At 39.7% G+C, this 16074-nt stretch overlaps 1 protein-coding gene across 4 annotated transcripts in view; it reads right to left on the bottom strand.

The window, feature by feature from the left end:
• LOC126184695 (uncharacterized) overlaps positions 1-16074 on the bottom strand; it is a 236989-nt gene that overhangs the window by 116947 nt on the left and 103968 nt on the right. For all 4 annotated transcript variants that reach the window (XM_049927197.1, XM_049927200.1, XM_049927199.1 and 1 more), the window contains one exon: positions 4294-4461. In XM_049927197.1, the coding sequence (XP_049783154.1) occupies positions 4294-4461 (168 nt within the window). The remainder of the gene's footprint in view (positions 1-4293; positions 4462-16074) is intronic.

Here is a 16074-nt window from a genome sequence, read left to right as displayed (position 1 = left end):
TTTATAGAAGTGGTCAAACCGTGAAAGGGGACCATAAGTAATTAAGACAAGTTGAGGGTAAGGATCTGAAATGAGCCGAAACTGACAAGTGGTGTTATAATGTAGTCGAGTCGTCAGCATAAAAGATGTACTCGGTGTAAGACTACTCTTAGTTGCCTCTTACAACAGGCAAGGAATAACCATGTGTGTATTCGAGCCCAGGCACTCCAGAGGGATTTTTCCACGTCTTCTAAAAGCTTCAGTTTTTGAAACCCAAGAAAGCACCAACTGCAGGTGGTTGCTCACGTCAGTATCAATGATGTGTGTCACTTTGGGTCAGAAGAGATTCTCTCTGGTTTTGAGCGGCTAACAGAAGTGGTAAAGACTGCCAGTCTTGCTTGCAAGATGAAAGCAGAGCTGACCATTTTCAGCATAGTCGACAGGACCGATTGCAGACCTCTGGTACAGAGCTGAGTGGAGGGTCTGAATCAGAGGTGCAGATGGTTCTGCAACCGTGTAGGCTGTAGATTCCTCGACTCGCGCCAAAGGGTGACTGGGTTTCAGGTTCATCTGAATAGGTCAGGTGTCCACTATATGCAGGAGACAGCTACACGGGTAACAGGGGCTGTGTGGTGTGGACTGGGCGGTTTTTTAGGTTAGAGGGTCTCGGAAAAACACAAGAAGGGTTTCAGTCACAAAGGGTGCAGGCTGAACTCAGGAAGAACGTAGATACAGGAACCACTGGTATAACAGTTGTAAATGTCGTAGCTGTGTTGGTAAAGTACCAGAGCTCCAAGGACTAATAGAAAGCACTGATGCTCAAATCGTTATAGGCACTAAAAGCTGGCTAAAGCCGGATATAAGCTCAGCTGAAATTTTTGCGAAGAACCCAATGGTGTTCCGAAAGGATAGGCTAAACACGGTTGGCGGTGGCGCGTTTGTTGTTGTCACAAGTAGTTTAACTTGTCGCGAAATTGAAGTAGATACTCCCTGTGTGTTAGTAAGGGCAGAGGTCATTATTGGCAACCAGAATAAAATAATAATTGGATCCTTTTACCGACCTCCCAATTCAGATGAAAGGTTCAAAGAAAACTTGAGTCTGATTTCAAACACGTACCCAACTCATACAGTGATAGTTGGTGGTGACTTCAGTTTACCCTCGATTTGTTGGCAAAAATACATGTTCAGTTCCAGAGGTATGCATAAAATATCATCCAAAATTAACACAGGGTTGTCGTAGTGAGATTGAAGATTGTAATCTCCAAATCCTCGAAAAGTAAGTGAAAAATATACCTATTCAAAAAAGCAGATAAAAATTCACTTGACGCCTTCCTGAGAGACAATCTCCATTCATTCCAAATTAGTAATGTAAGTGTAGACCAGATCTGGCTTAAATTCAAAGAAATAGTATCGACAGCAATTGAGAAATTTATACCAAATAAATTAACAAATGATGGAGCTGATCCTCCTTGGTACACAAAACAGGTTAGAACACTGTTGCAGACACAATGAAACAAACATGCCAAATTCGAACAGACGCAAAATCCCCAAGATTGGTGATCTTTTACAGAAGCTCGAAATTCAATGAGAGATGCTTATAACGTTTCCACAATTAAACTTTGTCTCGAAACCTGGCAGAAAATCCAAAGAGATTGTGGACGTATGTGAAGTATGTTAGTGGCAAGAAACAATCAATGCCTTCTCTGCACAATAGCAATGGAGATACTATCGAAGACAGTGCTGCCGAAGCAGAGTTACTAAACACAGCCTTCAGAAAAGCCTTCACAAAAGAAGACGAAGTATATATTCCAGAATTCGAATCAAGAACAGCTGCCAACATGAGTAACGTAGAAGTAAATATCCTCGGAGTATCGAAGCAACTTAAATCACTTAATTAAAGTAAGTCCTCTGGTCAAGACTGTCTACCAATTAGGAACCTTTCAGAGTAAGCTGATGCATTAGCTCCATACTTAACAATCATATACAACCGTTTGCTTGACGAAAGATCCATACCAAAAGGCTGAAAAGTTGCACAGGTCACACCAATATTTAAGAAAGGTAGTAGGAGTAATCCACTAAATTATAAGCCCATATCACTAATGTCGATACGCAGCGGGATTTTGGAACATATATTGTGTTTGAACATTACGAATTACCTCAAAGAAAATGGTCTATTGACACACAGTCAACACGGATTAAGAAAACATCGTTCCTGTGAAACACAACTAGCTCTTTATTCACATGAAGTATTGAGTGCTACTGACAAGGGATTTCAGATCGATTCCGTATTTCTGGAAGGCTTTTGACACGGTACCACACAAGCAGCTCGTAGTGTAATTGACTGCTTATGGAATATCGTCTCAGTTATCTGACTGGATTTGTAATTTCCAGTGAGAGGGGTCACAGTTCGTAGTAATTGACCGAAAGTCATCGAGTAAAATAGTGATTTCTGGCATTCCCCAGCATAGTGTTATAGGCACTTTGCTGTTCCTTATCTATATAAACGATTTGGGAGACAATCTGAGCAGCCGTCTTAGGTTGTTTGCAGATGACGCTGTCATTTATCGACTAATAAAGTCATCAGAAGATCAAAACAAACTGAAAAACGATTTAGAAAAGATATCTGAATGGTGCGAAAAGTGGCAGTTGACCCTAAATAATGAAAAGTGTGAGGTCATCCACATGAGTGCTAAAAAGAACTCGTTAAACTTTTGTTACACGATAGATCAGTCTAATCTAAAAGCCATAAATTCAACGAAATACCTAGGTATTACAATTATGAACAACTTAAATTGAAAGGAACACACAGAAAATGTTATGGGGAAGGCTAACCAAAGACTGCGTTTTATTGGCAGGACACTTAGAAAATGTAACAGACCTACTAAGGAGACTGCCTACACTACGCTTGTCCGTCCTCTTTTAGAATACTGCTGCGCAGTGTGGGATCCTTACCAGATAGGACTGACAGAGTACATCAAAAAAGTTCAAAGAAAGGCAGCACATTTTGTATTATTGTGAAATATGGGAGAGAATGTCACAGAAATGAAACAGGATTTGGGCAGGACATCATTAAAAGAAAGGAGTTTTTCGTTGCGACGGAATCTTCTTATGAAATTCCAATAATCAACTTTCTCCTCCGAATGCGAAAATATTTTGTTGACACCGACCTACATATGGAGGAATGATCACCATGATAAAATAACAGAAATCAGAGCTCGTACAGAAAGATATAGGTGTTCATTCTTTCCATGCACTATACGAGATGGGAATAATAGAGAATTGTGAAGGTGGTTCGATGAACCCTCTGCCAGGCACTTAAATGTGATTTGCAGAGTATCCATGTAGATGTAGATAATACCCTTAACAGCAGTGTGTCAATTTCTAAAATGAAATGCAGAAGCTAGGAACCAATACATTCCACAAGGAAGCTTTGATTCATATGATTTAAAGGCAGGTAAGATGACAATTGATCTACTTTTCTTGCACCCCAGAACATACCACATAAAACTTCTTAACGAACTGACCTTTTTGTGATTTGGCAAATTATTTTTTAAGCTCCGAGGAAGTAAAGCATGGTAAAGTAACTATGGATGAATGTTTCTGAACAATTTAAAATACAAGTAAAGACAGATAAGCATAACTGTGTGCTATTTTGTCCATGGTGTTTTACTTGGGTTCACATAAGTCATCTAGAAACCACAAACATTGAAAATAAAACCAAGTAAAGAGTTGCCACAAAAATGCCCAAGCTCTTTATTTTCTCCACATTCCGTATCTCCCACCGGTATCGCACAAGCGACAGAACATTCTTATGTAGTTTGTGCTAGTGGCAAAAATAGCAGCAGTTTTCTGCTGGTAGTCCTGTTTTTGTTATTCTTGTAGACTTGCTTCATACATTCAAAAGTCAATCATCTGCTTGATACAGCAATGTCAACTCTGCAATCTGCTGCTACATCCACTCCATGAAATTGTTTGCAGAAGAAACTATATTTGCTAATGAAATCACAACTCTAAATACAAACAAAACCTAGTGCCATGTGCATGTGATGATTGGCAGTTGACAAGAAATATTGTTTCTTTTAATCTGTACAAAGACAGCCACAGACAGCTTTATCTGTGTTTTGAAACATGTTTGCAATACATTTCATACAGCACCAATCAAGTTTTAGCCAGAAATACTGACACATTTTTGGATACAAGTGTATGCAGCTTAATGGGCAGAGCACATCATCATCATCATCATCATCATCATCGTCTTAAGAAAATAAATGTCACACGTATTTTTTAAATCAAGAAACATGATATAATACTCACATCTGAAATGTTTGTTTTTACATTTTTTTGTGAAGCAAAGAAATATGGTTCACCAGGGATATATGCACAAATGAATGGCTGCTGCTCAAACTCTGTGCCAGAAGGCTTTTGTTTCTTCTGTACAATCATGATCCAAGAGAGTGAACCAAACAACTTTACTTTAATTCTCTGGAAAAAAAGAAAAAAAAAAAACAGTGAATGAAACAAATGTGCATAAGAGTGCACACAATTTTGAAATGTGTCACTAACTTCCACTTCTAGAATTACCCAGCATATACTTCAGTAATATCACATTCCCAATTTCATAGCATATGTCCAAAAAATGAATTGGCTTACCAAAACATTTTTGATAAAATATGACTCATTGATAAAACTTCAAAAAATTCAATATTGCGTGTGATGCAGCAGATGAGAGTTCCCCTTACATTTGTGGAAATTTATACAATTACATGTTCAGAAAATAAATATTGTACAAACACTTTAAATAATTAATATGGAACATGTAAACAGAGTATATATTTATTTCACATATTCGTCACTTACTCATGTAATAAAAGTTCTACTTATTTATCCATCATTTGTAACAACAAAAGATACAGAAAAATCTTACAATTTTAAACATGGTTGTGAGACAGCAACCATACAAGACCATGATATGTATAACACAGCCAACAGTTCCAACAAGATTTTACTTTAACTGTTTCTATGCCGATTATGGGCGTTGGCAGTTGGTATCAGAAAATCAGAACAATTACATAGAAAGGTTACAAAACCATTAACCCAGAGGGAAAAAAAAAGAATAGATGGTTACTGTACTGAACAGATTTCTGACAACTATACTCACATTTTATATAAAGAGAGTATTTTGCACTAACGTCTGTTACTACATGTGATTTTGTTCACTTCATAATTCTGTTTGGCATAATAACCATCTGTTCTTGGCTTTTCTCTATGATAATGGTTTTGTAATGTTTTAAGGTAATTTGTTGTATTTTCTAATGAACAAACCAATAGTTAGTGTCTAAACCAGGTTAAAATAAAATCTTGTTGCAACAAGTTGGCTGTATTATACATATCACATGGCAGAAAAAAAAGTACATTCAGGACACACTACCACTAAGCCTCGCACCTGCATTTTATGTAGAATTACTACAGGTTTTACTGCAAAATGGAGAAATATTTCTATACAATAACGATTTAACTGTAAAGTCGTCAACCCTTTCCCAGTGCTGAACTGTCACAACAGTTTGCCTGCTAGCATGGCTGTGGTGCATTCTCACACTCGAGATTTTTTTAAAAAACCACATACAGAAAGAATTTTAATTGTGATCATGTTTTTGAATCTAGAAGAATTCAATTGCCTGTGATGTGTTTTTTCCTGAATGGCGTACAATGCTGAATTATGTGATCTTTAAGACAGTGGGGCAGATGAGATTTAACACTGTTACCAAATTACTCATCTGCACAGATTCATTACTGCTCTTTGGGCTATCCATAACATGTACCAACCAGGAAAACAAATCCAAATGATTCACAACTGTTTTCCATCTACACAGGCAGGGTAAGAAGATTTCACACTATTGGGTATAATGGCATGTGGAAATTCTGGGTAATGAAGCAGCCAAGTATGTCCTTATGGAAAATACAGTTTCCTAATGTGCCGCCTCCATATATGCTGCCACATCACTGTTTAGACCAGCTCATGTACCTGTGGAAGGAGTAGTAGCAACAAGCTGCAGTCAATAAAATAAACAGAAAAGCTATAACATACTTTAAAAAGTTTGTCACATTCTTCTCCAATTAGTTTAGTAAAGACTCTGACGGCGTTACTGGTGAATGCTGTATACACACTACCAACCTGAAGTTTGCTATTGCCAGTTCAAAGGCAGTACTATTAAAACTGTTACATCAATTTATGTTGTCTGCAAACTCAACAAATAGCTCGAAGGAAATCTGTGTTTCAAAACAATGGAATAAGTTTATTTTCCTTTTCACAGTTTGAAATTATGCACATATTACGAATGTGAATGTAACACACACACGTCACTTGTGAATGAGGAATGCTCTTTAACACTAGTAGCTGCAAAAAAAAAAAAAAAAAAAAAAAAAAAAAAAAAAAAAAAAAAAAGGGGGGGGGGAGGGATGGAAAAAAAATTTAGCCCACCTGAAGTACTCAGCAACCAAGATAATCAAGTAAGTCATATCACAGCAAACGGGTTCAAGAATGAAATCTTATCAAGTATCAATTTATAGCTGTGTGACAACTTCACACTGATAAACCTGTTCTCACTAATGTCACCCCATCAAAAGAACGTCCTTCTTATAGCTGTGTAGTCACTAACTACAGCTGTGGGTAATATTTAAAATCTGGGCTCCCAATTTGGCAGAGTAAATATAGAGAAGTTTCACTGGCTGTAAAGCATACAACAGAACTGGCTTACAGTTCATTCAACCAATGACAGAGGGAATATGACACCTGATATACAAAGGAATATTAGACAAAGTTGAGACAGTAAATAAGATGTAAAACTTTCAAAACACTGAAGTAAATTTTGCAGTTTATTACATGAATCATCATTTATTTTGGCAAACATGATTCTTTGGCATTACAGACCACTTATGTGATGTGACTTCATATAAACAAACACAGCCACCAACAGTGTACTGACACTGCAAATGAACTTCCCTAAAATGCTTCATTCTATCCACATATAGATACTGTTACTATATTATGAACTGATACGTGTATTTGCACTTGGATATTTCTCAAAGAGCAGTATTTAATGGTGATTTCTTTTGATACAACCAACTGATGAAAACGGTAAAATTAGTTTATAAATTTTTGTTTCAACACCACTAGCACCCAGATTTCTATTGCTAAATACTACCAAATCACAGGTAACGCCTAAAATTCAATTTTCAAATTGTAAAATAAAGTAGAAGTAATTTAAGTGGCCACACCATCACAAAACAAATGAGTAGTGGTCAAAATTCCTGGATTTAAACAGTTCATTATTTCCAGCAGCCACTACTTCAGTACTTCTCTTTTCAGCTTCCTGTGGCTGTTCGTTCATGATATTGTTGTATGTACAGAGGAAGAAAGACCTGCAGAGGACCAGTGCTAGGTGTACGGGTTGGCACAGCCCACTCAAAATTAACACTGTTGTGTACACATAGACCTAGGGGTTAATGATCCTGTCTGGCGTAAAGTTTGCCTATATAGCACGCACCTGAGAGGAGGCACTGAAGACAGAGTGAACACGGAGCCACTAGGAGGCGTGTTGGAAGCACGCTGGGTGGCAGCATAAGCTGGCAACGCATAGAACTGATACAGTTGGTACTGTCGCCGGTGATTCTAACGTTAACTGGTTGACAGCCTTGTTTCTGCTCACAACAGCATCAGAACCATGCATGGCCTTTTTTTGGGTGAGAAAAACTTCAGCCCATGAACTGTGGTAAAAACTTAATTTAATGTATTGCTGCCTCTTGTTGCCTCATTCGAAATTCTCGTCAGCTACTTCAATCTGTGCTACGGGTATTGCCAACTGCCAGTCCTGAATGATTTCCTTCATAGTGAAATGCCCGTGTTTTGATGGTTTATCAAGTGTGGTTAAATAATTTTTTTTATTTTATTTACTGGACCAATTGGTTGCTTGAAGTTTTCCAGGCCATAGTTTAAACTGTCATAATTGTCTGGCCTGTATTCGTTGAAGCACGTATGAACATGTTTTTGAGGCTTGTTGAATTAACACCATCTGTCTGTGTTTTAGGAGCTTGTCTTGTTACTTTGTGTTCTCTTCCTGTATACAATGACCTGCCTGAGGAGATGGGCAAGCTGGGCCTATTGATTGTTGGAGAGTAAAAGGGCTTGTACCAAGAGTGGCAGTTCATGTGTAATGAAAGGAAAGCTGTGTAATCCTGCTTTGAGTATACGCCTCCAATTTTAACCATTATCTCTTGATGCATTTGTAGTTGTGTGAGTGGTGGCTTAATTTTAAAACCACGAGTTTGTTTAATGATCCTATGTTGAACTATTGCAGAAGTAAACTCTGAAGTCATTTATTTGTCAGCTTGAATTTGTTTTTGAGATTTCTGTATTTAATTAGAGTAATGTTTTTATGAGAAACTTTGTCTTAAAATTTTATGCTCTGTGCTTTTTTTTAAAGTAAGTACCAAGGAATGAAACTTGCTCAGAGAGTTATATTGTAATAAAGTCAATCATGTTTGAGAATTGTGGCCTAGTCCTTTCATTAACTGAACCTTTCCTGTGCTAGTGTAACGTTGCGCTACAAAACTGGTAGCAGAGCGTGGTTATTCTGGTTAAATTACATTCCTTGGTACTGTGTGATTTAGGTTTAAGCTAGATTTAGCATTACCTTGAGGCCTTTGTATAAAATTCCTTGTGTGTCTTCAGTTACCTTAACATGGCAGTTCGAAACATGTTGGGTCTGAAATATTTGCGTAAGGAGCTGCTGCAGTATGAGTTATGTATTCACGGTGAAGGGGACGAGGGCAACATGACCGAGTTGAGTCAGTGGTTACGGAGCATGTTGGACAAGACAGTAAACATCGTAGCAAGCACGGTGGGGGAGGTGAGTACCATGTGCACCACATGCCTTTCCTTGCTTGGTGTTGTGAAAGAGGGTGTTGATTTGTTAGACGGTTCCATCCTGTCCCAAGCACAATTATTGTGTCTCCACGCTCTGGTACATCATGTTGCCAATCGTATTAACAATATCCATGTTGTTTCTAAAGATACTAAACATCTGCATGATTTACAGGTATTGCAACAGGAACTTATTTCGGTACAGAGGACCTTGTTTTCTCTTAAATGGCAGGAAAGTGAAGGGAAGGAAAGTATAGATATTAGAGGCACGAGCGCAAGTGCAGCAGCTCGTATATCTGAACAATTTAGTAAACTTCCGAATCCTTTGTTACCACTACTTCAAGGAGTGCATAGGTTGTCAATTAAAGATGTGAATCATGATATAGAGCTTCTGTGGTTAATAATGAAATTACCAGGTTCGAGTCCTGGTTGGGGCACACATTTTCACCTGTTGGGGTTGTTGGGTTGTTTGTGGAAAGAGACCAAACAGCGAGGTCATTGGTCTCATCAGATTAGGGAAGGAAGTTGGCTGTGCCCTTTCAAAGGAACCATCCTGGCATTTGCCTGGAGCGATTTATGGAAATCACCGAAAACCTAAATCAGGATGGCTGCACGCGGGATTGAACCGTCATCCTCCCGAATGTGAGTCCAGTGTGCTAACCACTGTGCCACCTCTCTCATTTTCACCCAACCACATTGATATATATCAATGCCCATCAGCAGCTGAAGGTATTAATATAATTCTAATTTCATTCTAGACAGCTGCAGGTCATTAATGGTGTCTGTTCTTTAGGACATGTCTGAAAGAACAGACACCATATCCATGTAAGTATATCTGGGGTTAATTATCAAATTGCAGAACCAGGCTCGTGTATTGCAAATTCAGGAAGACTTGATATGTTAGATAATTTTTCCGCTTGCCGAAGGACAGCTGAATCGGTTGATAATTGATGTGCTAAGCTGGTGTAGCTCCTTGACTTGTCTCAGTCAGAAGATTTTAAGAGAATGTTTGGGCGAGTGTAGGCGCAAGGATCTTGTTGATGATTATTTTTATCGGGTTCAGGCCAATGATGAGACATTATCTGATTATGTAGATAGAGTAAGAACAGCTATCGTAGCCATGTGTATCGAAACATCTCAGGTAGAAGCCGTGGGTAGCATCGTGGAAGGTACACGCCCGCAAGATCGGTCTATGACAGTATTTTTAAAAAGGCCGCAATCATTTTGCAAGTTAGGGAAGTCGGTGGTCGGAGTAGAAAATGTAAAGTATTGTGATGGAAAACTTGAGAAAGAGCGGATGCTCGAAGAAAACAACAAAGGTGCTGAGTTCCAGGCCAATTTTAGGGGCCATCAAGGTGAGGGCCCGCAGTGCTTTAGATATGGTAGTACAATGCATTTTGTGCATGGCTGTCCCAAACCGCATGAGCCTTCTATAAACAGTTGACGCCAGAAGAAAATTCAGGGGATGGGTGGAGCCTGACCAACTCGGGGTTATCGTAAAGTATGTGCAGTTGATACCTCTTGCCTGCCTTTTGCCTGGGTATCGGTGGGTTCTGAACCTGTGTGTAGTTTGCTTGATTCAGGAAGATGTGTATCATTACTAGATCACAAATGGTATATTAATAATAGAGTTTGTGCAGGTTTACCTCTCTTACAACTAACAGAAAGTGACTGTCGGTCCGTGGCTAATAAAAAATTAGATGATGTAGGTTGCATGAAGTGTAAACTCAGGATAGGTGTGTTTACTAGGCCTTGGCAATTTTTTATTATTCGGGCATGACAGTACCCGTATTGCTGGGGTATGATTTTCTCGTACGAACTGGTTGTTTGTTTAGACTATGCATGGAAAGAAATTTTTTTTAAATTCTGTCCTGAGGAAAAATTACAGTTGTGTGACCGTAAAGATAAGAATAGTGTGCACTATGTACAGGGGAGTGGTTCCACTTTTGACGTTAGACATTTGTCTTGTGATCTGGACAGAAAACTATTAGACCTTCTTTACCAGTTCCTGGATGTCTTTTCAGAAAAGTTATGGGTAACACATGTGGTGTCTTATAAGATAAGGGTGCGCGATTCTACGCCAGTTAGGCAATCACCTTATCGGCACTGTCCACCCACGATGAAAGAATTACATTAGATTGTACGCAAGTTGTTGGAGGATGGTGTTATTAGACCATCAGTTTCACCTTATGCCTCTCTACATTTTTTTTTTTTTTTTTTTTTTTTTTAAGCAAAGACTAACGATGCAGGGTTTAGGCCAGTGGTTGACTACCATTTGTTTAACCAGAAAGTGGTGTTAGAATCTGTGCCTCTCCCCAATTTACACACTTGTTTTAAGTGGTTTGTGGGTGAATGTGTGTTTTCCATGTTAGATTTCAATCAAGCCTACTATCAGGTCCCCCGGCTGAGGAATCTAAATCGTTAACGGCTTTTTGTACTAATTATAATTTGTATGAATTCAACCATGTACCTTTTGGGTTGGCTACTGGAATGGCAGTCCTGTCCTGTCTTTTAGACTCTGTGTTCGGCGAGTTTAAATTTAAATTTGTGTACAATTACCTTGATGATGTGGTGGTCTATAGTAAGAATTTTGAGAATATTAAACATCTGAAACAAGTGGTCACACGGTTAAGGGAAGCAGGTCTTACGGTGAAACCAGGTAAAGTCATGCTAGCTAAAAGTGGAATTTCCTTTCTAGGACACTTTGTGTCGGAAAAGGGCGTGAGGATTGATCAACTAAGAACTAGTGCTATTCACAAGTTGCCCGATATATTGGAATGCGCAATTTCTTTCATAAATTTGTGCAACATTTTGCTGGGTTGGCCATTCCTCTTAATCAGTTGAGGAAGAAAGGGGATAAATTTCACTAGGGTGATAGCCAGCATGCTGCCTTTGAAGCACTTAAAATATCTATTAGCAATGCGCCAGTACTAGAAATTCCTGACTTTAATTTGCCATTTATTGTCCAGACCGATGCATCAAATGCCGGCATTGCTGCCATTTTGTTACAACAGCAGGAAGGCGAATGCAGACCAATAGCATTTGCTTCAAGGGCACTTTCAGGTCCTGAATGCAATTACTTTGTTTATGAGTTAAGAAGCATTAGCCATGTTGTTTGCTATTGAGAAATTCAAATTCTATCTTGAGCATTGGCAATTTAAGCTTGAGACTGGTAATCAAGCATTGAGTTAGGTTTCGGCATGTTCACGAAAAACGGGTAGAATAGCATGCTGGGCTATTAGGATTTCAGCCTTCCAGTTTGATGTGGTGCACATTCGAGGGTCGCAAATCCAGTTACTAATACACTTAGTCACATGTTTGAGCAAGGCAGAGAAGATTTTCACAAAGAAGTTTCTCAGGCACCATTATCTGCGGATTTTGAAGAGGTGCTGGAACCTCAAGTAGTGGGGGTGGTACTAACAGAGATCCCGGCCTTGTTTAGTAACCTTAATAAAGAGCAAGAAAGCGATCCCAAGTTAGCCGTGGCCCGAGGGGAGTTGCAAAACGGGAATTTGTTAGACGGTTATTCAATAGAGAAAGGGGTACTTTGGTATCAAGGGTGGCGAGACCAGAATGGAAGAATTTGTCTGCCAAAGAGTCTGGTACCGCGGTATTTAAATACCGCAGTCAGTCTGTATATGGTGGACATTTAGGTGGCAGAAAACACTCGCCAAAATTAAAGAACATCTTCCTTGGAAAGGAGTGGCTCTCGAAATTTGCACGTTAGTCAGTAGTTGTGAAGATTGCCAACACGGGAAGCCGGATGTGGGCAGACGTAAGGGATTCTTGCAATCTACTGGGGAATTTCAACCTTTTCAAAAGCTTTTCATTGATTATGTCAGGCCACTTGCGCACACTAAGAATGTGAATAGGTTTATTTTTGTGGTAGTGGATGGTTTTGTCTGGCTCATTCCAAGCAGAAGTACCACTGCCGATGCAAGTATCGGGCATTTATCATCTATTTTCGCAAGTTTTGGTCTACCTTGTAGTTTGGTGAGCGACAATGCGCAGGCATTTAGTTCTCGGCAATTCTGTAGGTTCCGTTTTGCACAAGGTATTCACCATTTGACGAGTACTCCATATTACCCACAATCTTCTTTCGCAGAGCAGATTAACCGCAATTTATAATCTGCATTAATAATTTACCACTTAGTGCTCTGAGTAAATGGGACCAGTCGTTGAATTGGCTGAGTCTGGCCTTCAACACCACTCAACACAAGAGCCACAGGACCACTCCTGCAAAGGTACTCTTAAGTTATGAAATCAATACCCCCTTGAGTAATCTTTGGTCCATAAAGGACATCCTGCCAGAGCATGTGGACCTTCACGAGCTACGGGTTAATGGGAGGCGGCAACAAGAAATATTATTTTGGACACCGCCAAGAAGAACAGGCATGTAATAGGGAAAGGCGTGCGGTGTCTGTTGCGGTGGGCGACTGGATTTTTGTAAAAAAATTTTTGGGGCAGAGACACCGTGATAAGGAGGCGGTAGGTAAATTAGTGCCCAGGTTCATTGGCCTGTATGAAGTGATTACAGTATTCACTCCGGTCAACTTCCTGGTGAGGAATATGAAGACACACAGGAAGTTTCACACACATCTGCACCAACTTAAGGTGGGCAAACCTGGGGGAGCTTTACCTTAAGGGCGGAGGTTGATGTGTGCACATCGACCTAGTGGTTATCAATCCTATCTGGTATAAAGTTTGCCTATACAGCGCGCGCCTGAGAGGAGGCACTGAAGAGAGTGAACACGGAGCCGCAAGGAGGTGTGAGTCGCGCATGCACTGTGTTTAGAAGCACACTGGGCGGCAGTATAAGGTGGCAACGCATAGCACTGAGACAGTTGGTACTGGCGCTGGTGATTCTTATGTTAACTGGTTGATGGGACTCTGTGTGGACAGCCTTGTTTCTGCTCACAACAGCATTGGAACCATGGACAGTTTTTTTCTTTTTTTCTTTTCTTTTTTGGGTGAGCAAAATTTAAGCCCATGAACTGTGGTAACAACATGATTTAATGTATTGCTGCCTCTTGTTGCCTCATTCGAAATTCTCATCAGCTACTTCAATCTGTGATATGGGTATTGCCAGTCCTGAACGATTTCCTTAGTAGTGAAATGCCTGTGTTTTGATGGTTTATCAAGTGTGGTTAAATTTTTTTTAATTTTATTTACTGGACCAATTGGTTGCTTAAAGTTTTCCAGGCCATAGTTTAAACTGTTATAATTGTCTGGCCTGTATTCGCTGAAGCACGTATGAACATGTTTTTGAGGCTTGGTGAATTAACACCATCTGTCTGTGTGTTTTAGAAGCTTGTCGTGTTACTTTGTGTTCTCTCCCATGTGTACAATGACCTGCCTGAGGAGACAGGCGATTTGGGCCTGTTGATTACTGGAGAATAAAGGGGTCGTACCAAGAGCGGCAATTCATTTGTAATGAAAGGAAAGCTGTGTAATCCTGCTTTGAGTATATGCCTCCAATTATAACCATTATCTCTTGCTGCATTTTTAGTTGTGTGAGTGGTGGCTTAATTTTAAAACCATGAGTTTGTTTAATGATCCTGTGTTGAACTATTGCAGGTGTTTTTGTAAGTAAGTACCAAGGAATGAAACTTGCTCAGAGAGTTATATTGTAATAAAGTCAATCATGTTTGAGAATTGTGGCCTAGTCCTTTCATTAACTGAACCTTTCCTGTGCTAGTGTAACGTTGCGCTACAAAACTGGTAGCAGAGCGTGGTTATTCTGGTTAAATTACATTCCTTGGTACTGTGTGATTTAGGTTTAAGCTAGATTTAGCATTACCTTGAGGCCTTTGTATAAAATTCCTTGTGTGTCTTCAGTTACCTTAACATGGCAGTTCGAAACATGTTGGGTCTGAAATATTTGCGTAAGGAGCTGCTGCAGTATGAGTTATGTATTCACGGTGAAGGGGACGAGGGCAACATGACCGAGTTGAGTCAGTGGTTACGGAGCATGTTGGACAAGACAGTAAACATCGTAGCAAGCACGGTGGGGGAGGTGAGTACCATGTGCACCACATGCCTTTCCTTGCTTGGTGTTGTGAAAGAGGGTGTTGATTTGTTAGACGGTTCCATCCTGTCCCAAGCACAATTATTGTGTCTCCACGCTCTGGTACATCATGTTGCCAATCGTATTAACAATATCCATGTTGTTTCTAAAGATACTAAACATCTGCATGATTTACAGGTATTGCAACAGGAACTTATTTCGGTACAGAGGACCTTGTTTTCTCTTAAATGGCAGGAAAGTGAAGGGAAGGAAAGTATAGATATTAGAGGCACGAGCGCAAGTGCAGCAGCTCGTATATCTGAACAATTTAGTAAACTTCCGAATCCTTTGTTACCACTACTTCAAGGAGTGCATAGGTTGTCAATTAAAGATGTGAATCATGATATAGAGCTTCTGTGGTTAATAATGAAATTACCAGGTTCGAGTCCTGGTTGGGGCACACATTTTCACCTGTTGGGGTTGTTGGGTTGTTTGTGGAAAGAGACCAAACAGCGAGGTCATTGGTCTCATCAGATTAGGGAAGGAAGTTGGCTGTGCCCTTTCAAAGGAACCATCCTGGCATTTGCCTGGAGCGATTTATGGAAATCACCGAAAACCTAAATCAGGATGGCTGCACGCGGGATTGAACCGTCATCCTCCCGAATGTGAGTCCAGTGTGCTAACCACTGTGCCACCTCTCTCATTTTCACCCAACCACATTGATATATATCAATGCCCATCAGCAGCTGAAGGTATTAATATAATTCTAATTTCATTCTAGACAGCTGCAGGTCATTAATGGTGTCTGTTCTTTAGGACATGTCTGAAAGAACAGACACCATATCCATGTAAGTATATCTGGGGTTAATTATCAAATTGCAGAACCAGGCTCGTGTATTGCAAATTCAGGAAGACTTGATATGTTAGATAATTTTTCCGCTTGCCGAAGGACAGCTGAATCGGTTGATAATTGATGTGCTAAGCTGGTGTAGCTCCTTGACTTGTCTCAGTCAGAAGATTTTAAGAGAATGTTTGGGCGAGTGTAGGCGCAAGGATCTTGTTGATGATTATTTTTATCGGGTTCAGGCCAATGATGAGACATTATCTGATTATGTAGATAGAGTAAGAACAGCTATCGTAGCCATGTGTATCGAAACATCTCAGGTAG

Source organism: Schistocerca cancellata, chromosome 4 (assembly GCF_023864275.1).
Source record: "Schistocerca cancellata isolate TAMUIC-IGC-003103 chromosome 4, iqSchCanc2.1, whole genome shotgun sequence".
NCBI lineage: Eukaryota > Metazoa > Arthropoda > Insecta > Orthoptera > Acrididae > Schistocerca > Schistocerca cancellata.
This window is presented reverse-complemented; position numbering and strand designations above follow the sequence as displayed.